Source organism: Embiotoca jacksoni, unplaced genomic scaffold, assembly GCF_022577435.1.
Source record: "Embiotoca jacksoni isolate LCO1_2020_lvr unplaced genomic scaffold, fEmbJac1.0.p SCAF_4, whole genome shotgun sequence".
Classification (NCBI taxonomy): domain Eukaryota; kingdom Metazoa; phylum Chordata; class Actinopteri; family Embiotocidae; genus Embiotoca; species Embiotoca jacksoni.
The window spans coordinates 3907222-3930450 of NW_027185392.1; the positions used below are offsets into that span (position 1 = coordinate 3907222).

The 23229-nt window shown below is 41.2% G+C and overlaps 2 protein-coding genes across 2 annotated transcripts; one reads left to right on the forward strand and one right to left on the reverse strand.

The window, feature by feature from the left end:
- The first annotated feature begins 13949 nt into the window (after positions 1–13949).
- Positions 13950–17819, forward strand: kpna7 (karyopherin alpha 7 (importin alpha 8)). Its single transcript, XM_069167209.1, has 12 exons — positions 13950–14015; positions 14089–14232; positions 14322–14407; positions 14698–14866; positions 15006–15105; positions 15422–15504; positions 15911–15997; positions 16110–16286; positions 16565–16798; positions 17035–17217; positions 17353–17499; positions 17625–17819. The coding sequence occupies exons 1-12, from the start codon at positions 13950–13952 to the stop codon at positions 17709–17711; spliced, it is 1563 nt and encodes a 520-aa protein (XP_069023310.1). The 3' UTR covers positions 17712–17819.
- A 158-nt stretch (positions 17820–17977) lies between these two features.
- xpa (xeroderma pigmentosum, complementation group A) lies at positions 17978–21817 on the reverse strand. The gene is made up of 5 exons (XM_069168030.1): positions 21447–21817; positions 21258–21363; positions 19991–20156; positions 19613–19730; positions 17978–19506 (listed from the first exon to the last, which is right to left on the reverse strand). Exons 1-5 carry the CDS (start codon positions 21727–21729, stop codon positions 19352–19354), a joined length of 828 nt encoding a protein of 275 aa, XP_069024131.1. The 5' UTR covers positions 21730–21817; the 3' UTR covers positions 17978–19351.
- Positions 21818–23229: the final 1412 nt, after the last annotated feature.

The following is a 23229-nucleotide window of genomic DNA, read 5'->3' on the forward strand; positions in this document are numbered from 1 at the left end:
AACGACATATTGTCCAAAATGTGGTTATATAAGCTATCTGTGATGGCGAGCGATGGATCTGACTGAGAACCAGGGGGGGCGCTACGCCACCTAAAGCAGAAACCTGGCTGCACCACAGGCCTGTCAATCACACAGACACGCCCACAAGCCTCTTTTTGAGGCCAAATATCTAATTAATGATGGGATTATTCTCAGATGGTTCGACAGAACACTGATCAGAAAGAGTGAATTTAGCAAATAACACCAGAATGACTTGTAGAAAAAAATGCATTGACTTTGTATTTCATGCGAGAACTTAAATGGGAGTCTATGGAGGCCATGTGTCCAATAGAACTGAAATATAAGTGCATACACTGATGTGTAACGCCCGTGCTGAAACAGGCAATCAATGCTGTTTACCCTTCCTGCTGTTTAACATTTATTTAGATACCTAGTGGTCTTACTGGGTGTTGGAAATTGACGATATTTATCGTACAGATGCACAAACACACACGCATACTCAGCCACACGTCCGAGCATGCCGTGTGCAGATTTCTGTTCAGTGTGGAGGGCCTATCAAAGCATGGTGGTTTCCTCCTGTTACTTTGACAGCCCTTAAGCCTCACACATGAAAGACTGACAGGGACGTTTTATTGAACCTTTTCTCAAAGCGTGCGTGTGTGTGTGCGCGCGCGCGCGCGTGTGTGTGTGTTCTCAGAGAGGTGTAGACAGCGGTCATGCTGAAGACTTGCCAGATTTCCAGAACAAAACATGACTTCACAACAACACCAGCCTTCATCTGTGCTTTTATCTGTTGCTCTCTACTGACACACGAAGCTGTGAGTTCAGACGTACGTGTTGTCACAGACGGCATTCGGTTGGTTTGGATTTTTAAAAAAAATATTTATGGATTAAAGCTCCTGAGAGACTACAGTAATGCACATTGCATATGTTGATGCAGCAATGAAGTGCATTCCAAAAAATGCAATGAACAATTTTGTGTTAATTGATTTTGTTACCAGGTTGATTGTCCTCGAATAATCTTCTTTGAAGTTATTGTGTAAACTGCTATTATTATTGAATAAAATCAATATATGAACTTTAATTGATATTATTCTGTGAGCTTGTTCTTATCAGTCACAGCTGCTGTGCGAACACACACACAAACACACGCACAGATAGAGGATATTTGATAATCTTATTCAGTTGTTGTCATCTCAGATAATTTCTCTTTAAATGGAGAAAGACTTCAACAAAGACAGAACGAGGTGTTTGACTGTGATGACAGTATCCATACCTGAGGAGTTACGACATGTGGAGGTGACAGACAATATTTGGAAAAGCATCCGTGTGTCGAGTGTGAGTGTGTGTGTGTGTATGTGTGTGTTTGTAGAACAAATGGCAGCAGAGCTGTGGAATGCTTGTCTTGTACATACTGCAGCAGCTGTACATGAATACAGACAGTAACTATAGCAAAAGAAAGCATGAGAGACACTGTAAGAACCACACACACACACACACACACACACACACACACACACACACACACACACACTGTCATCAGAAGATCAGGATATGAGTGATCATTGCCTTTCCAAGCCAGGGAGTTTCCTTTCCTGGCTGCGGCTCCATTAAATCAGTGCATGTGTATGTCTGTGTGTGCATGCGTGTGTCTGTGTGTGTGTGTGTGTGTGTGTGTGTGTGTGTGTGTGTGTGTGTGCGTGTGTGTTTCCAAGGAGCTTTGACCTGCTGAGACGTAAACAATGTTGGAACCTCAGGTCATTCTTCAATACATCTCAATGGCACATAGTCTTTAATTTAGCGGGATTAACTAACTGTTTCATTAATTTAAATAAAAGATTTTGTTTTATTCATTTGAAGTTTATTTATTCACCTAAAAGTTTGTATTTTCCTACAACTTTAGAGAACCTAAAATCATGAATCCTCTGAAAGGGAAGATATTTTTTGGATTAAAATTGAATTGAACTGAATGACCAACCTAATGTTTATACATCAAATTTCTCAGGACTCTTGATGGTCATGTTGGCAGACTTCCCATCATGCATCGTTGACATTACAACTCTCCAGAGTTCTTCTCACATATGATAGAAACTATGTCTTTAATATGTGTTAAATAAGTCATTGATTCTTTTCATAATGATAAAACCAATGCTAACTGCAATGAAGGTTAGTAATTCACACCCTTCAAACATACAATTGAGGACAGCCTAACATGTTGTCTCGAACCACCTCAATGTTTGTCCGTATCCTGTCTATATACAGTAACCCAATGGGAGTGTCTCCGTAATTGGCACCACCCTTCTGGTGTGCATTGACTGGATCAGCGGGAGGGACGCTCTTCTTGTGATTGGTTGTTGCCTGGTAGGAGGGTTAGAGTTCTGATTAATGTTGTCGAGAGATCAGTTGATTGACAGTGAAACAACCAATTACAGCAGTGTACGGTTTAGAGTGTGCGTCCCCCCCGAAGCTGATCCCATCTAGCAACAATTATTATTATTATTTTTTTAACTACACCACATTTTTCTCGTGTTTCTGCTCTTGCTTGGTGTTCTGCTGTTTTAGCAAAGTTGCCAACTCACTCATTTTTGATTATAAACCAAGTGTCAGCCCATTTCGATGGCGGGTTAGCTGCTACCTAGACATCTTAAGGCGATGTTTACTCACTAGATAACACACTAGGACATCGGTACTGGTATGAAGGGCTGCGGCATTGGTTGCTGTCAGCTTGCCACTCAAGCTTGCACCACGGTGTGTCGGGGAATCCAAGTGTTGTGAAATTAATTTAGTTGACTAGCTTATATTTTTACAGTATCATCCCATGAATTCTGACTCACCCTGACAGTATATTGCAGTTGATAGTTTGTAATATAGTTATGATTTGTGTGATTTTCACTTGTGGCCACAGAGGTCGCTGTTGCTGCGTCTCAGTAAAAGTTGCTTCACGTCACATTGTTATGATAGTAAGAAAACCTTTAATCACACCAGCTAAAAATGATTTCCAGTGTATGAGTTCTGGCATGCACATGCATTCACATGCTCTCACAATTGCACATTGACACAAACTCTCTCTGTTTCTCAGAAACTGAGAGTATCATATTTGTGCTCTTTACTGACAAGTGAAAGAAAGCAGTGTTCTCTAATCAAGAGCCTCATTCATTAATTCTGTCACAATGCAAACTGTAAATGGCTCCGTAAATCAGCTACTCAGAAGGGGAAACATCATCTGTGTCGGAGATAAGTGCTCATTAAATCACAGTTACTCTATACTGACACAATTATGAAAGCTTGCAATTTCCTCCGCTTGCAGCACTTGTGCAGAGCCAAACCAAACACATCCTGAACCAATCTCAATGTTTTCTGTAGACATGACCCTGAGAACAAAGCCGCATGAGACTATCCGGCCCAACAGTTGCTGCTTTATAACTGTGGAACGGTTTCACATGTGATCTATGTATTGTTGTCCTGTTGCACCAAGTGGAGGTGACCTGGAACGCGTCAGGCATCAGGTGCATGACTGGTAGCAAAAATCGGGGAGACCTAAGTTGAGCTTTAAAACACCTGCAGTGACCAGTTCAACAGTGAACTCTAAAGTTTTGGATTTTGTGCCGACTTCAAAGGTGCATTCCTAGTGTCTAAACAAGGTGGGAAAACCCTACAAATAAATACATTTAATCAAAAATATTAAAGGACACGTTTATTCCTGATGTTAGATCCGACTAAGAAGGTATTACCTCACCATCAACTCCACAAAGGACTGTCTAAAAGATATCTATTTAATTTGGCTTACATAGACTGCTGAAGCCTCATACTGTATGAGCTTCGGCTGTACTTTCAAAAGCAGTTTTGCAGAGATTGAGGTCTGATTTCATGTTGTGGATTCCAGTAAAGTCATGTAGTCTGAAGTGCAGGCCTGATTACATCGACGAATAACTCAACAAACATATCTCATTTGAGTGTTCTGTACCTAAAAAGTGAACTTAAAAAGAAGAGTAAAATAAAGGAGTGCAACTTACATTTCTTCAGCTTTTTGTTGAGGACAAAGTTTAAGTGACTGAGTCACAAAAAATATGTCTTGAGGTTTTGACTTGATGGCTGTAAGACTCGACTTGAAAAGTAACTTCCTGCAGACATAATTTGAACCGAGAGGGTCGTACCATTCATGGCTCAGATTTTGAAGGGGTCCAATCCTGTGACTATAACTATACTAGCTTTGGAAACTGAATATCTGACATGAATATTGAAGGAAAAATTATACCATTCAGAAAAAAGAAGGATTTGCATCTTGACTAACAATTGGACAAGACTTAACATTTGAACTTGTAAGTATTTGAGAGACTCCAGATTTGACTCGGACATTTGATTTTAAAAGCAGCTCTGGATTAAATGACCAGGAATGGGATTTAAATGGGATTTTTTTTTTTAATTTTTGTATAAATTTTAGCAAGACTGTTTTCTATTAAATTCCCCCTGCAGCATCACAGATAAAGTGTAGGACACTCTACCTACAACTATGCAGAGCAAAAATATTCCTCACCTATCAGTGTTCAGCTGTTTCTACGTTGCAGCTCCAGTCTGGCTCTCTCCTCCAGAGAGGCTGAAATCCAGGCTGATCTGGTGCATCGAGCCCGGACATGTCAGGACACGAACACCCGCTGAACATCCACAGAGCTAGTGATTTATCTGTGTGTGACTTTTGTGTGTTTTAATCACTGACAAGAAACACACACACATGCAGGCACACGCAAAGACTCAGTGACAGGTGGGGTTTGCGTACACACTATATGTGAGAGTGGTGCATGAGAGTGCATGTGTCCCTATACTGATGCTTGAAGTCAGGTGGGCTCGCACATCCAGGGTCCTCTTTGAAGGTGTGTTCATGTACACAGACAGACAGACAGACAGACACACACACACACACACACACACACACACACACACACACACACACAAACACACACACACACACACACTGACCAGCTGTTTCTCTCTTCCTCTGCTCTTTGATGTATCTACTTTTTCCATCCTAACCGCCATAGTTGCATCTCTTTCTCCTCATTCCTCACTGTAGCGCTCTATTCCACCATTTCATCCCCTATAATTACAACTCTATAACTTAAAAAAAAAAAAAAAAAGAAATCGAATGTCAAAAGTAACAGTAAACAGTCTACGCTATTCTGCAAAAACAACACAGCAAAAAAAACTGTTTTAATGAGTAACTGAACCTCTTACTTACTCCTAAAAAGGGCCAAAACAAAGCAATTTCCTAAAAAATGCAATGCCGGAAGAGTTTTACATGTAGTATTACCAGAAATCCTGAACGATAATAAAAAAAGAATTAAAAAAAAAACTTTCTGGACAGAGCAAGGAGATAGTAATGAACATTTGTATACAATTGACATGTTACAGTGGTGGCCTATTTAGGTCATCATTGAAAACAGTTTATTTTTTACCTGCTTATAATAATAATAACATAACAATAATATATTACATATTAATGTTCAATGCAATATTTCTTCTCACAGATCAACTTCCATCCATCTATCCATCATCTATCAAGTCACTGGGGGGCTGGAGGTACACCCTGGACAGGTCGCTCACATTCACAGCTGCGGGCAAATTAGGATCACTAATTTACAGAACATGCATGTGTTTGGAAGGCGGGATTAAGCCAGAGTGCTCAGAAAAAAGCCACACAGGCACAGGGAGAGCATGCAACCTCCACACAGAGCACTGTGCTAATCACCGCACCACCGTGTCCACCCACTTCAACGCACGACTTACAATGAAAGAAAAACAATTACTGCCACTGTCAATCACACGTCCCACCACAACCGTGTTTGGCGACCTTATTCTACCATTTCTTTAAAAAAAGGAAAACATAACTGAAAACAGAAAAGCTAAATTATATCAGGCCAAAGGCAGAATTTTCTTCTTGCCGAAAAAATAAATCTCCAAATGTCCAAAATTAAATACACTGTATTTGTCTCAGTAAATGAGAGCCTTTTTACAATTATTTAAAAAAAAAAAAAAAAAAATTAAAAAAAAAAAAAAAAAAAAAAAGCCTTTATGAGTTAAAGCAACATTGTTAATGGAACAATGTGTGCACACACAAACACACAACTGTCTGTCTGTATGTCAGTAAGGTATGGTAATTATTGTTTAGATTCAGCTCTCTACAGTCGGTATGTGTTCGCTGTAAAATGTACAGAACAATGCAGAAATCAAAACGTCTTTTCTTTCATAAATGTTATGTTGTGTTGTTGTTGCACGGCGACTCTGGTGCTGAAACAAGGATCAGTTTCATACACACAATCTCTTTTATTAGAACACACACAGAGATGTGATAAAACATTGTTAGACCTTTTTTTTCCCCAGCATTTTAAGATCAGTGAGGATTGGAAGTATTTGCACAAGGCCACTAAAACAACAAAGTTTAATCAGCCTAACCCTGTCTGTTCACTGCCTTGGAGATTATTTTTTTTTATTCTATATTTATTTATATTTTTAAGTGTAATGTACACTTGAAATTATCCTGCATTTTGACAATGGTAAACAGCTGAAGAAAACGTGTTGCAGCTCCCCAGGTTAAGAAAACAGAATCAAACATTAATTTAATTCAATCTCACACACTTCATGCCACGATTGGCCAGCTGTGTCGAGGAGAGAAACTATGCTGGGTTTGAGTTTATCTCTGTTGAACCCTCTCTTTTCATTGGTCACACAGTTGTATGCGGCATTTTTTTTACGAGAACAACCAAGTGCAACACTACAAATGTGAGCGGATGACCCTGCTTTTAAAACAATGACTTGATGACACTTTAGATCCAAAAGGTCAAAGGTCAACTTCACCGGGACGATATCTTTTTCTGCAAAAACACTTCTCCGGTCATTATTCAACACCATGACTCAGGAACAGAAGACGAGATTGTGATCACATTTAACAATTTCCTCAGATGCTTCGTTGGTGAGACTAATTTGGTGTGTCCACCTTAATAGTGTGGTGATTGTATAGATCTTATGTGTGTGAAGCGTCCACCTTTTAGAACTTGTCGCTTCGTTGTTGCAGCATCCACATTGGAGGTATTGTCTGTTGTCATGGCTACAACTTTGTGTTCTAACAGATTCAGCTTTATAGGCCTAACTCCTTTATAGTTGTCACTACATATATTATATGCATATAAACAGACATTGATGTAAAATGCAACCTGACTGGTTGGTGGAGGCATACATGCATGAGGTGGTGATTATAGTTATACTGTCGCGACTCTACTCACTGCGATGGCCGCCTTTTCCCTCCATTTCAGACACTGTTGGGTAACAAGATCTAATACCCTGACCCTCAGCTTAGCACAGCATAAAGACTGGAAACATGGGGTAAGAGCTGGCCTGAGTCTGTCCAACGTTATAAAAAAAAAAAAATCATTAACTTATATCTCACTTATGCCACGTGTCAATAGTCTCATAATTATAACTCCTGTCTCTCCACACTGTCGTCTCACAAATAAAGAAGGTAAAACGGGATAAATGTGAGGTTTTTACGGGGAGTTGAGCAGAGTTGGATTAAAGCTTCCTGCAATGATTAAATCGAACTATCCAAAGATGATTACTGTCAAAGACTGAAAACTAATAATAATACAGTTCTGTAAGTCGAGGTGGCCTCTGGGAATCATCGCCCCGCTCAAGCATTCAAAATGGCTGCGTGGGAAAAAAAAGCCACTTTGTTGATGGCGGTGCCTCAGATCATCAAAAAGCTGTGTTTTTAACCCGACATTTTCCCATGTTGTAATCTTCTTTTAACCATCTTCCCTTCATCTTGGGGCCATTAAGACCTTCTAGTGTTACCTGGTCTGTCTGTGGCCCCAGCGGAGCCCCAGTCTTTGTCCGGGGCCCGGGCAGCAGGTGAATAGGATGCCCATGCGAGGGGCCTCTCAGGCCAGATACACCTGATACCTGGCTCACACCCCCACAGTAACATCCACCCACCACCCCACCCTCCAAAGACCTGAGTGGACCCCCGAAGCCCTCAACTCTTCTTGTCTGGCTGCCAGCTGGCTTTTTATACACACAGACACACTGCAAGAATGAAGGATGTTATTGTTGACAGCAACCCACTGTGTGTATGTTATATGTACGTTCTCAGCTCTGCCCTCTCTCTTTTTTAGTTGAGTCTATGTGGGCTCGGCCCTGTTGTCTGAGCCTCATATCTGTGTGAACTCTGTGTTCACCTTTGAAGTGCTCTACCCTGCATCTCTGCACCCCCTCCGCCCCGCCCCGTCTCTCCCACTGCTTTGATTCCCTTTCTTGTTACGGGGAGTTGGCTGATCCACAGATAATACCACTCAGTCTCTTCCAGGCTCCACGTTACTGAAAAAAACAATCAGCATATATATGGTTCAAGTGCAAAGCAAATAGTAGTCAATCTTGCTTGATCTATTCCATGTATAATTTGTTAATTCAGATGCCTGAGTGTGTTAAATAGAGGCAGACAAGTACACAAAAGTGGGTACAGAAAATGGATGAACCGTCCTAGTTACTTTGTTTGCTCTGGATTATTGGTGTGCTTTCTCCATAAACTGTCTACCACTTTCACTTTTTACTGCATGGCACCAACGTGCTGAAATGACTCAGTTGCTTTGAAGGCACACAGGTGGATTAAAACAAGCCTCACGTTTGCATGCTGATGATAGTTTGACTGGACTGGCTTGAGGACAATACAGAGAGACGCCTTCATTGCCTTTTACTGCATTCACAAACAGCAGCAGCCGTCACAGAAGAAGAAGAACCTCCTGCACATCTGTGTCACATTGGTACAGCAGTATCTTCCTTTTCAGGGAAAAACGATGTATTTATGTCACTTGTTTACTGTGCACTTTAGCATCCTCAACTGTGTGATTCTTCAACTATTTCGAAGAAAATAAAACAACTGGATTTAAGAATACAATCTCACTAATTACCGATGATATTGATTGTAACACATACTATTCCTCTCAGATGGAGTTGGCCCACTTGCCACGGTATTGTACATTTGAAAATTTTAACTTTTCCGTTTACCCTTCAAGGTTTTCTTGTCCACTTTGGGTCAAAAGGTTAAACTGAAAGTTTATACTTGTCCTGAAAACAGCTTTTGATTTAACAAAACTGATTAATTTAGCACTTCTGAGCCTATAGATTTCTGAAATTCTTTATAAATTCATTATTTATAGCAAACTAAATCAATGCAGTTTCTTAATGCAGTCAGTTTTTAGGTTTTTTTTATCTTTATTCACTTTATTTTATTGGCATCTTGTCACATTAATTGAATTATGGCTGTAACTGCTTTTTCTACTGCTTCCTGTAAACTTTTCATTCTGTGATCCATCAATAGAGAAAAATATGAAGATATTTTTCAACCCTATGTGTCTCTAAACATCAGCGTGTTTCTGCCTTAGTGTGTGTGTGTGTGTGTGTGTGTGTGTGTGTGTGTGTGTGTGTGTGTGTGTACACCTGACAATGTGAATTGGTTTCCAAAGAAATGATAAATGGCTGCTTTCGATCTCCCAGCCCGTTTATATAAGCCGACGACTATGGCTTTGTCAGCAGAAACAAATGATATATTAACGCACACACATACACATGCACACACGCGTACACACGCGTACACACACACACACACACACACACACACACACACACACACACACACACACACACACACACACACACACACACACACACACACAGAGTTGTGCAGCTTGGTCAGTGGTGAGTATGATGGATAGGACCTGAGGTGTGTCTTGTCTCGGTTATTGATAGGCAGGTATTGGAGTGGCTGCATGAAATATTAATAGACCAGAGCTAAATGCCAATCTGACAAATAATGAGAAGGAGAAAGAGAAGGGCAGAAAAAGAGAAGTTTGAAATGCAAGTGGTCATACGTGAGGCTTGATAGCAGGCAGAGACGATAAGTAGCATTATAGAAAAGCAAACATTCACGAAAGTGCGTCGGAGAATTTGAGATACGTCTGATATCAGTGTCAAATTAGTTCTTTTCTCAATGGAAATTCCCTCTTATCTTTGATACATTTTACAGACACACACACAAGCGCGCACACACACACACACACACACACACACACTAAATTCTCTCTCTTTTTGTCACTCTAACCCACATCCTGTTGTGGTTCTTTCTCCCTCCTCGGCTTTGATATCCGAGAACCGCTGACTTTCGCGGACAGACAAGGAGCACCTTTGTCTTTGCCTGAGTGTTTGTCATCATTTTTAGAAATCTGTGTGTGTTTGACTGTGTCAAGTTTTTCCTACCATGCTGATAGTAACTCGCATGGTAATCCCTGGCCGAGAATTTGTCCTCAGTAACGCAATTTAAACAGCAAAGAGGGTAGAAACATCCCTGTGCTATTAGATGCAGAGAGGGTGTGTGTGTGTGTGTGTGTGTGTGTGTGTGTGTGTGTGTGTGTGTGTGTGTGTGTGTGTGTATTGATGCAGCACTGCAGAACAATCTATACTAATGATTTCCCATAGACACCTCAAGTTGATCTGAGAACGAGGGAGGATGGGAGGGAGGGAAGTCAAAATAGACGACTGACCAGATGGAAGGAAAGACTGAAAGAGAGACCGAAGGAGAGACCAAAGAAGTGAGGAGGCAGCACATTGGAATGATGGCGGGATTATTACTGCACTGAATCCACGAGTCACAATCAAAACATTATTTAATAATCTTTAGGTTACAGGTTTGAGCAGCCCATAAGTTATAAGTTCTAATGGTGTTATCAATAGATAATAAATCCCTTATTAATATTTTATGGACCAGTAATTCAGCTGGAATAATTGCTTTTTTGCTCCCATTAATCAAGTCATTCATTATTAAATAAATGCCACAGTGCTAATGAGGCTCTTACTTACTGAAGCAAACAAATCTGTCGGTATAAATGTGCAGTTACTGTATAATAAAAAGTCATGAGTGAGTCCCACTTGCTAAAAAGTCATCAGCAACAGTTACAAAATTCCTCTTTAATTATAATGTCAACAGTCATAACTGCAGCAGCGGTTAATACATGCTTCATAGATAGATTGTGGCCAATAATGCTCTGCAGCTAAAAAAAAATCCCTTATCCAGAAATAATTTACACATCCTGGCAAGCCAAAGTGTTTTCAATGGTGACTCACAACTGACTGATTAACTTTCAATAAGCTCTGTATTTGTAATTTTTATTTAAATAATTACTTTTGCCTGGCTTTGCTTGTGAGTTTTGAGTTGAACCTGTGATTCTTTGATGTAGGAAAAGTTTGGGACATTGGAAATAAACGTACTCTTGTAACTAAATGTAATAAAGAAAAAATATGGAAGTGAGGATTTTATTACACTGAGTTCTTGAAAAATGAACATCATAATATAATTTTTGAGCTCAGCACCTGATGTATGTTTGGAAGATGTGCACGTGTTTTGCACACTGATATTGGAATTTCTTGCTGTTTTTATGGCAGTTACAGCTGTTCTATTTTTCACCTATAATTAATAGCAATGATTGGATTACAAAAGAATGTCATTGCAGCTGCAAATGGAATAATATGCAGAATTTTCTAAAGTTTACTGTATTTATATATTTTGGCCAATTGAAATTTTTTATTTCCTCTTTCAGCTGTTCTTGTTTGAGTTGATTCACTTGTGTAAAATCTTTGTTGCTGTATTCTTCCAATTTTATTGTTTTACTAAAATGACTTGATTAATTTTACTTTTTTATCCCCATTTTTTTTAAAGGTCCTTTTCTGCGTTTCTTCTTTTTAAAGTCTCTGCCTCGGTTTATTTTCAAGTTAAAATATAGGTTGAATGAATAAATGAATAGATTCATAAACCTGTAACTTTGTGAGTCATCTTTCTTTGAAAAACTCACGTGACAATAAGAGAAAAGAAAATATAAAATAAGAATAAAAAACATGTCATTAACAATTTTTTTAAACTATATTTTCCGTGAAGTTTTTACATTTTGGTATGATGTGATGTTAGTATTTCTGCTAACGTGTGTTTTTTTTGTATGTATATGTGAGTGTGTGTGTTTGAGAAGCCTTGAACCTGCAGGAATTTCCTCCAATCACCTCACATTGTTCAGACTAATAAGTCAAAGAGGACGAGGCAGGACAGAAATACTCCACACCCTTCAGGCCGTCTCTGAGGAACCATAAGGACTTCCAGGTCAAAAGGCCAGCGTGCGCACACACGCACACACACACACACACACACACACACACACTGAATGAACCTGACCTGATAAAAATAAGTTCAATATTCAATATTTGCCATACAAAACAATGCCGCTGTAACTTCTCTGTCAGCTGTGTGTATTTATGTTGGGCAGATAATGTATGGTGAATTTATTTAGAGGTTTTGCTGCATTGGCCTGAGTGCAGGAAGTTTAACCAGCAACAAGCAGCCAGTAATCAAAAACAATGATCTAAAAGAGGCAAAAAAGTTACACAGCTGAATGATAATTCTTTGTGGGTTTAAGGTGTGTGTGTGTGTGTGTGTGTGTGTGTGTGTGTGTGTGTGTGTGTGTGTGTGTGTGTTGTGTGTGCGTGTGTGTGTGTGTGTTGTGTGTGCGTGTGCGTGTATGTGAGAGGGAGAGACAGCTAGGTGTGAGAAATAAGGTTTAAGGTGCAGCATTAGAGGAAACAACCATGACAGAGGGTGACCTACACTCATTGTGATGGTGAGGGTGTAGGGAGAACAAGTGTGTTTACATTTCATGTGACCCTGTCTGTCTGTCTGTGTGTGTGTCTGTGTGTGTGTGTGTGTGTGTCTATGTTATCGAGAGGAAGCGATTATAACTCGGTCAGGGGGAAACTTCCACTTCAGCTGCCATTGTTCAGCCCTTCCTGGTTGTTACAGAGGAAGACGAGACTCCATCACTGTCGCACTTTTTTTTCTGCCTCATTTTCTCCCTCACCCACTTTCTTCTCCTTCACTTGTTTGATCTACTTACACCTTTTCCCTCCTTTGATCTGACCATTTTCTGCAGTGCTGTATGCCTAAAATTACACGACTAAACACAAACCTATATTTGGTCAAGCAGATGCTCCCCTTTCTGGCACATGAAAAGACAAAAAAAAATAAAAAAAATAGAGAATTCAGATGATTCATGGTGTCAATTTCTATTGATTTAAGCAAAGCATTAGATTTCATGAGAACAAACAAACAAACTCACACAGGTACAGTGTGGTGATTTATGTTGTGCTGCCATCTACTGTCTAAAACGCGCCATAATTACATAAAGCAACAGCACTGGAAGGCCACAAAACCGCCCAGTGTTACTGTCACTTATTTGATGATGTCACTTCAGTCTAAATATTATATTTAAGATTTTGGGATTTTACCAGAGAAGTAGAAACGGAGGTATGTCAATAAAAAAAAAAAAAAAATACTACAGGCTGTAATTGAGACATTTGATCTTCCTCTTTCTGTACAATAATAAAAAACTATTACAGGACATTTCATTTGCCGCTATAAAGAGTGAATTTATCATATACATAATCTACAATTAATGTTAAAGTTAACCAATTTAAAGAACACACATTAGGTGTATAAAGTCCGTTAAGAAGAAACAGCCAACGACAGAGTCCGCAGATGAAGTACAATGAGTGTTATGATTTTGAATTCGTCACATACAAATGTTTCATACCATTCTTCTTAAAAAAAAAAAAAATAATAAAAAAAAGAGAATTCACTCACCCTAATCTGATTAGCGCGCGAGGGAGTTTGTTTGGATTGGTTACTTGACAGACAGGTGCACAGCTGCACGTGCATGGATCGACATGAGTTTTACAGCAATCACACCTCATTTGATTCACCTGGGGCGGCTCCGCAGATTAAAACCTCCCCCCCCCGCTGCAAGCTTTAATTAAGTGTTCCTCAGCGCATCGAGCAGCTCGGACGTGTCCGCTGTCCCTCAAAGTCCAACATGCCGACCAACAACGTAACCGACGAGCGGCTCTCCAAGTTTAAAAACAAGGGGAAAGATCCTGCAGTAAGTTGATAATCCGTGTTCAAAGTCACGACATTTGAGCTGTTGTCTGAAACTGCAGCGTCACCTCTCGCAGAAACTTCGAGAGAAAAGGATTTCGGAGTGCGTGGAGCTGCGCAAAGCTCACAAGAACGAGAGCTTCCTGAAGAGAAGGAACATCACGCTGTCGTCTCTCCCGGACGATGAGGCCTTTTCTTCCGACTTCAGCTCCAACGAGATGGTCGGTTCACTGGAGCCTTCTTCGCAATTTCTCTCAAACTAGTGGAGCCTCTAACGGTGTGCGTGTCCTTTTTTTTTTTTTTTTTTTAGGTGGCCATGCTGTCCCTGGAGGACACAATTAAAGACGTGAACAGCATGTGCAGGGAGTCCCAGACCCGAGGCTGTAAGGCAGCCAGGTGAGCCGTTAGGGATGATTGACTGTCCTCCAAAATGAGCCCTTTTCTTTTGTCATTAATAAATACCTTTTTTTCATATTTTGAATTGTTGGTTGGAAAATAAGCATCAACTTTTAGGGTGTCACCTGCTTGCGGTGATGGGCATCTTTGCCAATTTTCTGGCTCAACTTTTTGGGCACAAATTCAAGACCAACTACAGATCAAATGTTAGTTTTTTTTTTTTTTTTAAACTAGTTTAGATGGTAAGAAGTAGATTGACCATTTTGTATTTCGTCCACCCCTTCCCTCAGGAAGCTGCTTTCTCAGGAGCGTAACCCTCCTCTGAAGGAGATCATCGATGCTGGCCTGCTGTCCCGCTTCGTGGCTTTCCTGTCTATGGATGATGAGCCGACTCTGCAGTTTGAGGCAGCCTGGGCTCTTACAAACGTTGCCTCCGGGACGTCTTGGCACACACGGCAGGTGAGACGTGTTTAATGTGACCGACGTAACGAATGTTTCGCAGGAACTGTTTTTTTTTTGTTTTGTTTTTTCTGATCCATGATTGTCTCGTGACGCGTTCGTTCTCTTGAATCACTTAAATCTGTATCTCTGCCTTCAGGTGGTAGAACATGGAGCTGTACCCCCCTTCATCTCCCTGTTGACCTCTCCGCTGTTGCACATCAGCGAACAGGCAGTCTGGGCTCTTGGAAACATTGCCGGTGAGATTCCGACCGTTTTATAGTGCCATCATGCCAGAGGTCGACTAGGAATTAATGCAACTGATGAGTAATTTAAAAGAGAAATGGATAATGATTGGCCAAGAAACACTTAAGAAAAAAAAAAAAAAAGTCCCCTTGTGGGATTAATAAAGTATCTCTCTATCTAACTGGTTGTCTGAACTCTGAATATTTACCTACAAAAAATATTTGGGCTCTCGTCAATCTGTGATCTGCTTTGCACTGTAGATAAAGGGCAGTATTACAAGAATTGGTCCATTTCAGTGGTTTGATGTCACAAACTGTAACTCCTTGACAGGGGACGGTTCGGTTTATCGAGATGTCCTGATTGGATGTAACATCATTCCAGCTTTGCTGACTCGCATCTCTCCAGACACACCAGTGAGTCAAAGCTTTACATGACCTGCTAAGAATATGGATTAAAGGTGTTTCATTGTTGCCTTTCACACAAACATTTCAGGGAAAATTGATTTAAGAAAAGATAATTTACTCCTGACAGTCTGATGCTGCCTTAATGCCACTGGATTGAGTACGAGTTTTAAACTCTTTGGTTTGGCCTTCACTATTATAGGGTTGTCAATGAACCCCTCAAATGAGGCAAATACTGTTTAGTGTTGTCAATTGATAATAATTAAAAAAAATTTTTTTATAAAAATTGTCTGGGCTTCTACCCCAACTGACTGTTGGCTACTTGAGGACATTTATCAGACTTATTGACGCTCTCGCTCTCTCATATGGACAAGTTCTCCTGTAGAATCACTTTTAATGTGTCAAATTGCTGTGGCAGGTTGGCTACCTGCGCAACTTAACGTGGACGTTGTCCAACTTGTGCCGGAACAAGAACCCGTTTCCACCCTCGTCTGCAGTCCAGCAGGTAATTGAGATCCCTCTCTGTAACCGTCGTATCGAGGCTTGACGTTCCCCTCCACAGACGAAAGGTGATATAATATCAGCAAGAATGATGTGCCGTTTCTCTGTTCCTTCAGATTCTTCCTTCTCTGATCAAGTTGCTCCATCACAGCGATAAGGACATCTTGTCAGACGCGTGCTGGGCAGTTTCTTACCTCTCAGATGGCAACAATGAACGCATCGATGTTGTTGTGAAAACCGGCATTGTTCCTCGACTGGTGGAGCTCATGACCCACGAGGAGCTGAGTGTTAAGGTAGTGTCGTCTTGGATCATTAACCCTCAGAAGTACTGTCGGACACCACGACCCAACTTTTGAATAGTCCAGATTTGAAAAGGAGTCTTCCATATGTACACGTTGTTGAGGTTCTGTCATGTTTTCCTGGGACGGCCTGAGATTAGATTGTTGCCTCCTGTAGTTGTGATACTTTTAGTCGAGGACCGAGATGTTGCAGATGTGTCTTGAAGGAAGACTTGCTCCTTTTATACGTTTGTCTTGATACTGAGGTAACCCCGCTTCCCTCTGAACCACAGACCCCGGCTCTCCGCGGCATCGGGAACATAGTGAGTGGCTCCGACCTGCAGACCCAGTTGGTGATTGACGCCGGAGTTCTGAGCGTCCTTCCTCAGTTAATGAGGCACCCGAAGGCCAGTGTCCAGAAGGAGGCAGCGTGGGCGCTGTCAAACATCGCTGCAGGGCCTTCCAAGCAAATCCAGCAGCTGATCACCTGCGGCCTGCTGCCGCCTCTGGTGGAGCAGCTCAAAAACGTGAGGAGCCGTCAAGAAGGTTGAAGAAATGCAACTACATATGAAAACCACGAGTGCCGTTTTCTGAAAGCCTCCATCTCGGTTGGCCGGTCTTTATGGTGCTCCGCTCCTGATGTCAACCGTGACCTTTTTCCATTGTCGAGGATTATTTAAACCCACAAATGCTTGAGTTGTACTGGAGTTTCAAATCACCAGATTCAGCAGATGTCCAATCGTATGATTTAATCTTTTCACAGGGAGACTTCAAGACTCAACGGGAAGCAGTGTGGGCAGTGACAAACTTCACCAGTGGGGGCACTGTGGAGCAGGTGGTCCACTTGGTGCAGAGTGGAGCCCTGGAGGCAATCATCAACTTGCTGCAGGTCAAAGACGCTAAAGTCATTCTGGTCATCCTGGATTCCATCAACAACATCTTCATGGTGAGGCCAGGGAACTTTGGAGATATGAAAATGCATTAACTTTCATACCAAACTACTTTAAGATCCAACGCAGACATTGCTGATGATCAGAGAGGAGTTTCCAGTTGTTGTTTTTTTTTTGTTTTGTTTTTTAAGGCTGCAGGAAAGCTCGGTGAGACGGAGAAGCTGAGTCTGTTGATTGAAGAGCTGGGAGGACTGGACCGCATTGAGATACTGCAGAACCATGACAATATAATGGTGTACCAGGCGGCACATGGCCTCATCGAGAAGTACTTTAATGACGCAAGTGGTCTTTTATCGTTTTTAACATTGCACGTTAAGCTGATTCATATCTGAAGGCGTGGTAGCTCTTGTGCTTATTTGCAGTTCTGAAATTGATTAGCTTTTTGTTTTGTTGGTTCTTCTAGGGTGACATTGAAGGATTGCACGTCAATACCACACTGGATGCTTTAGTGTTTGAGAACCCTGATGTCCAGAAAACCTTTGAATTTTAAACTTTATGCATGTTCGATAAAATTCATGTTGAAAATAAATGTGTTAGTATAATCTTGCAAGTGAAGCCAATTGTACACAAATGTTTACCAGCGACTCTCCTTCAAAGATCCTTGACTCACCCCTCACATTATACTCTGAGGTGGGAAAAAAAATGATGTTTGAAAAAGTAAAAGCTTGGGTACACCAAGGATTGACTCCTAAACCTGTTTGATACACAACTGCTCCAACCGACAAACAAGACTAGATATGAGGAAACTGCTTCAAGTTCACATCTCAAAACGTTTATTAAGAAATCTGCAACTTGTACAAAATTAAAGAGAAATCTGGCAAAGTTGAATTTAAGACTATACACTTTATCAAAATGGTTAAAGTCAAAACTTTCCAGGCGACAGAAATAATAATAATCATGTACAGCGACATGCAAAAAAGGTGTAAAGGGAGGTTGGCTGCCTGCTGGGAAAAACTAGCCATCACTTCCCACTGAAAGGTTTCACCAAAAGGAGGTCGATGAACAAATCTATTGACTTGACAACCTAGTCCACATTATCTAATGTGCAACAGACAGACGCACACACACACACACACTTTTACAAAGATGTAAACACGTTTTCAATTTCATTATTGCCTTTTAAGACTTTACCAATACAACAATTAAACAAACTCAAAGCACCAGTTCTTGATCAGTACGTGGATGTGGACAGTAACGTGGTATCAAATACTAGCTTACAAAAAACCCCCAAAGTAAGCAGTCTATTGTTGCATCTCTGTGCAATGATATTGGATAAGAGATGAATGCCTCTGATTTTAACTTCGATATAGAGCGATTGGTGAGAGGACGTGCCCACTAACCACTGTATTAAATCTACTACAAGGAAATCCAACCGCTGTCAACACGAGTGAGGCCACAACTGTTGACGTGAAGTGACCTTTAGGAATTAGACTCGACATGATGGCAGAAAACGACACGGTACACATCTGTTAGGACATCTGGATGCAGCCACAGACTTCAGTCCAAAAATAGAACACTAAAAATGAACTACACAGATTGATGTTCACAATAATAATCTTTTCCTTTTTAATCTTTAGCATGTTTGTGCGCTGCTGCATGTCCGTGTGAGTAACGAGCAGAGTGTACGTGCGATGTAAACCCACCAATTTAGATGCATATACATGTGTAAATGCACTTGCATATGGGCGCAAGTACTACTACGCTATGCTTTGCAGATGTAAGATGGAGCCCGACATCTGTTTCGGTCATAAAGGAGGTCCCACAACTCAGTTTTACACAAGACAGTATTTTGAAGTTTCGCTATCGTGCCTTTTTTGATTTGCCCAGATTTTAGAGGGAATCTCAAACAGGAGGATCTGCAAAGTTGTAGCTAAACACAGTTTGGTGTCAAAGTTTAAGCTGAGGTGAGAGACAGTCATTTAAATAGGAAGCTGCTGTAGATGTGTTCCACAGAAGAGGGATTTTGGCCCCTTGGATGTGCTCTGGATGGAGTGTTTTATTCACGAAGGAGAAACCCAGGAGTAGAAAAAGGAATAGTACCGAGTGGTTTCAGAGAGGCGTGGTTACCTGCAGAAGCACCAAAAATCCTGTCCCAGCTGCCTGCGTCTGTAACAGTCAGAGTGTGTGCCTCTACATCTTCTCGTAGGTCAGTTCATGTCCGCAGGTGGTACAGGTTTTCTTGTAGAGGTCCTCCTCCGGATCCACCACCTCCTCCAGTCCGTACTGATGCTGGTGAACGCTGGTGGTTTTGGTCCACATACTGCTCCTCACTGCCCTGCGCAGCTCTGAACACACACACACACACACACACACACACACACACATTAATTTGATGTTTAACAATGAACAGTTTAACCGATTTGAGAATCTTGGCTCAAACAGAAAACCGACCTTTGACCTTCTTGTTGAAACGCTTTTGTTTCTGCTCCTCTCGGCTCTCTTCCCTCGACTCTTTAGCTTCCTCCAGAGCCTCTTCTGATCCCCACACCTCCATACATCTCTTCTCTACCTGGACACACACAAATATTTTCAGATGAACACGTTAATTGTCTCAAGACAAATTTTCAGATTGGTTCAGTGTTTTAAAAGCAGTTACAAGTAAAATATGAACATCTCAATGAGCAGTCTGGATTCTTTGAGCCTCAGTCACAGGATTTTGTTTGAATACCAAAGAAACATTAATATAACATGATCTCTGCTAAACTTTGATCTTGCTCAGTATGGGCAAAATTGTGTTAACTATTCTACTATCAATAAACCGGTCCGCACCTGGACCTGGAGGTAGAGCTTCATGTCTCCCCAGCGAGGGTTGTGAGGGTTCTTCTTCAGTATAAACCTGAGCGGCGGCTCTCTCTTGTCCAGGTCGCAGTCCTTCAGCAGGTACTGCTGCTTGGCTTCAGTTCTGGAGACGAGCTTGTGCTTCTCCTCATTATCTCTTCAGATAAAAGAGGCTCACACTGTCAATAAATCTGATCGATTCTAAGAAATATAATGACTTTAAGCAATTGCAAAGGTTACATGAGAAAAGTTTTGAGAGCAGAAACATTATTTCAACCTTATCTTCCGCTAACCCAGAAAAAACAAAGTCCACACAACAAATCTTTCTTTAAAAGGTGCAACATGTCAAATTTAAGCCCCGTCTTGTAATGCCACTTTGTCCATTAAGAGGCGAGAGTGAGTCACTGTAGCGTCCCACTCTGTCTCAGAGTTTCCTTAGTTTAGTCAAATTTTGGCTTTTCTTTCCCTGCAGTTAGTTTGTAGTTGTCTTTTTTTAGTAACTGATGGTTGATCGTAAATTGTATGGACCCAGTGGTGGATAGACAAAAAAAAATGGTGATCAGTTAAGCCTGTAGTTTATGGTAAATTACCTCTCCCGCAAACTTTTTTTGAATAAATAATACTCGTGTACAGATCCACCCACATTAAGGTAGATTTATCAACACACCTTTGAGTATCATGTCTGAATAATAAACGTTAATGTAAACTGATGTTATGTACCAGTGTTAAACTGCAGTTCCTGTGTATCATTGTAATTATTTTTTTTTTTAATGTTTTGAACTAAAAATCATATATATTGCACCTATTAATGAATGGAACGGTTGTCATGCACCATCCGAATTGTTTCACCTTCAAAACACAGGTAAATGCATATGTAATATCTGCATAAACTATAAAAAAAAAATATAGTGTATTGCCACTGAATTTTTGAAATGGGGGAAGCAGCGTTATACAACGAAACTGTGGGCTGGCAGTTGAATGATAATGAAGACATGGTACAATCTCATGCCACAAAACTTACCCTTGAAGAAAACATCGCAACAAATGTAAACAATGTATGTTTATGTAATTAATGTGAAGAATTTGTCTTTGGCACTACCTCTCATAAATTACAGCTGAAGCAAAGGGGGAAAAACAAATCAAGATTAAAAAAAAAAAACCAAACATTAAAAACAAAACATCTTGTGCTGGTGACTTTCTGACAATAACCAACAACAAGCAGATGCAGTTGTGTGTGTGTGTGTGTTCGTGCACCCACCTGCACTTGTCACACACAGACAGGTCAAAGCTGTTGCTGAGGTAGGAGTCCATGAAGGGTTTTTGACAGTCATCGCACAGCAGGTAGTCTGGTTCAATCACCGGAGCTAAAAACAAAACACACACTCGTTACACAGGTAACACACACACACACACACACACACACACACACACACGCACGCACACACACCTGGCTCATGCACCACTTTCCTGGTTCTTTGCTCCCCCTCTCCTTCCTCCTCCTCCTCGATGAAGAAGCCAGCGCCAGAGTCGATGGTCTTGGAAACTTTGGCCGAGGTTGCACCCTCCACAGCGGACAAAGGGCGGCTCGCGAGTCGGGCTTGCCGCAGCATCAACGCCCGCTGACGGTTCCTCTCGATTTTAGCCCGCATCATTGCAGAAAGTTCGACTTTGGGTGTCTGTTCTGGGTCGGGACCAGCAGCACTCCTCCCCTCTGACTCGGACGGGTCCATGTTGCTCGATCAGCACGGAGGAATGACTGAAAGGACTCTGCAGACCGTGTTTCGTTCCGTTTGCTGCCATGCAAATTGCAGCGTTGAACTGTTGTTACAAAACTGACAGCTGGCTGCTTCCGGCTGCTTCTTCTTCGCTTTTACTTTGTAGGGTTCAGGCGCAGTACTGCCACCTGTCGCTTCGGAGTGTGAAGGACCAAAGACTTCATGGTGATCGTTTGCCACTTATATATAATAAATTACATATTAACAAATTGAATTCCACCTTTAGGTCCACGCCAATACAAACACTTGCAGTATTGTAAGTGTGTCATATTTCCACTGACTGTCACAGTGGCCAAGGGTCTGTCCATATTACTATTGAGCAACCTTCAACACTTCGGTGTTCAATTGGTGCCAGTAAATACGTGGGGTCAGGGGTGTAGTGCTTAAAGTACGGGAGCGCACCTGTAATGCACATGTGCATGAGTTGTGTAACTACCGTTGAGGCAATTTTACATACAATAGTCGCTTTTTTGGTTTTTAAAGTACATGCAAAGTGCCATCTTATGGCAGGACAACACTGTAAGGGTCGACTGACTCAATGTTACTACCAATCTTCACCAATCAAACTACGCTAATACCAGAGATAAATTTTGAGCCATGCATTTGTGTTTACAACCATTTGCATCATTACCGTTATTGCTCACATACTTGCTGATTCTGAGATCACACGGAGACAGAACCAACATCGGCATCGTCCCCTACTCCATATTCCCAGCACTTTCCCACCGTACATCAACATAATGGTGTTGCACTTGTTTGCAGGTTCCTGACCCTGTCTCATCTCCATTCTGGATGCACACTGCCCTCACCAGGTCATGTGTGTGTTGCATCTTGCATATCATTTCAGAGGACATGCACAAACAAACTCCAAACACATGAAGGTTTTGCAAGGCAGCCATCATGCACACACTAACGAGTAGTTTAAAGGAAGTATATCTTCGCCCTAACTCACAGAATGCTAAGCATTATAGTAAGCCACTAACTAGTACAATGCCATCGTAACAAGGTGTTGCTGGCCTTATCAAGTGGGAATAAACCATTAATAATCCAGAACATTTGAAAATAGCACGGTTCCATATCTTTACTTGAAGTGGCACCTGTGCCGCTTCAATGGAATGAGGATTTTCTTTTCTGCAAGACTCACAGAGGTTCAGCTTCAAACTTATTAGGTCCTTGAAAAAAAAATTCTTTCCATTTTTGTCTTTTCATTCATGTAATACACGAGAGCAGAGGACTCATTTGAAAATTAGCCACTCGATAAACACATTGGTCTGTTGTGGTTTGTTGGTTGACAGACGGTGAGTTGCAGTTTGGTGAGCAAATGCCATTGGATGCCAGTAAGAGGAATGCGGATATAAAGCAGACAGGTGAGTACATCCTTTGTTGGATGCCCTCGAGTGATCACTTAATCCGTGTTGCATCATGCTGATCGTGGCAGCGGGCCACGCATACTTC

Bases quoted from the DNA above. Each gene is read 5' to 3' on its own strand.
- kpna7 (XM_069167209.1), top strand. From the start codon at position 13,950: ATGCCGACCAACAACGTAACCGACGAGCGGCTCTCCAAGTTTAAAAAC. The intron at 14,408-14,697 runs GTGAGCCGTTAG...CCCTTCCCTCAG, and splicing joins CGAGGCTGTAAGGCAGCCAG to GAAGCTGCTTTCTCAGGAGC. The intron at 17,500-17,624 runs GCAAGTGGTCTT...TGGTTCTTCTAG, and splicing joins TCGAGAAGTACTTTAATGAC to GGTGACATTGAAGGATTGCA.
- xpa (XM_069168030.1), bottom strand. From the start codon at position 21,729: ATGGACCCGTCCGAGTCAGAGGGGAGGAGTGCTGCTGGTCCCGACCCA. The intron at 20,157-21,257 runs GTGGGTGCACGA...TTTTATCTGAAG, and splicing joins TCTGTGTGTGACAAGTGCAG to AGATAATGAGGAGAAGCACA. The intron at 19,507-19,612 runs GTCGGTTTTCTG...GTGTGTGTTCAG, and splicing joins TTTCAACAAGAAGGTCAAAG to AGCTGCGCAGGGCAGTGAGG.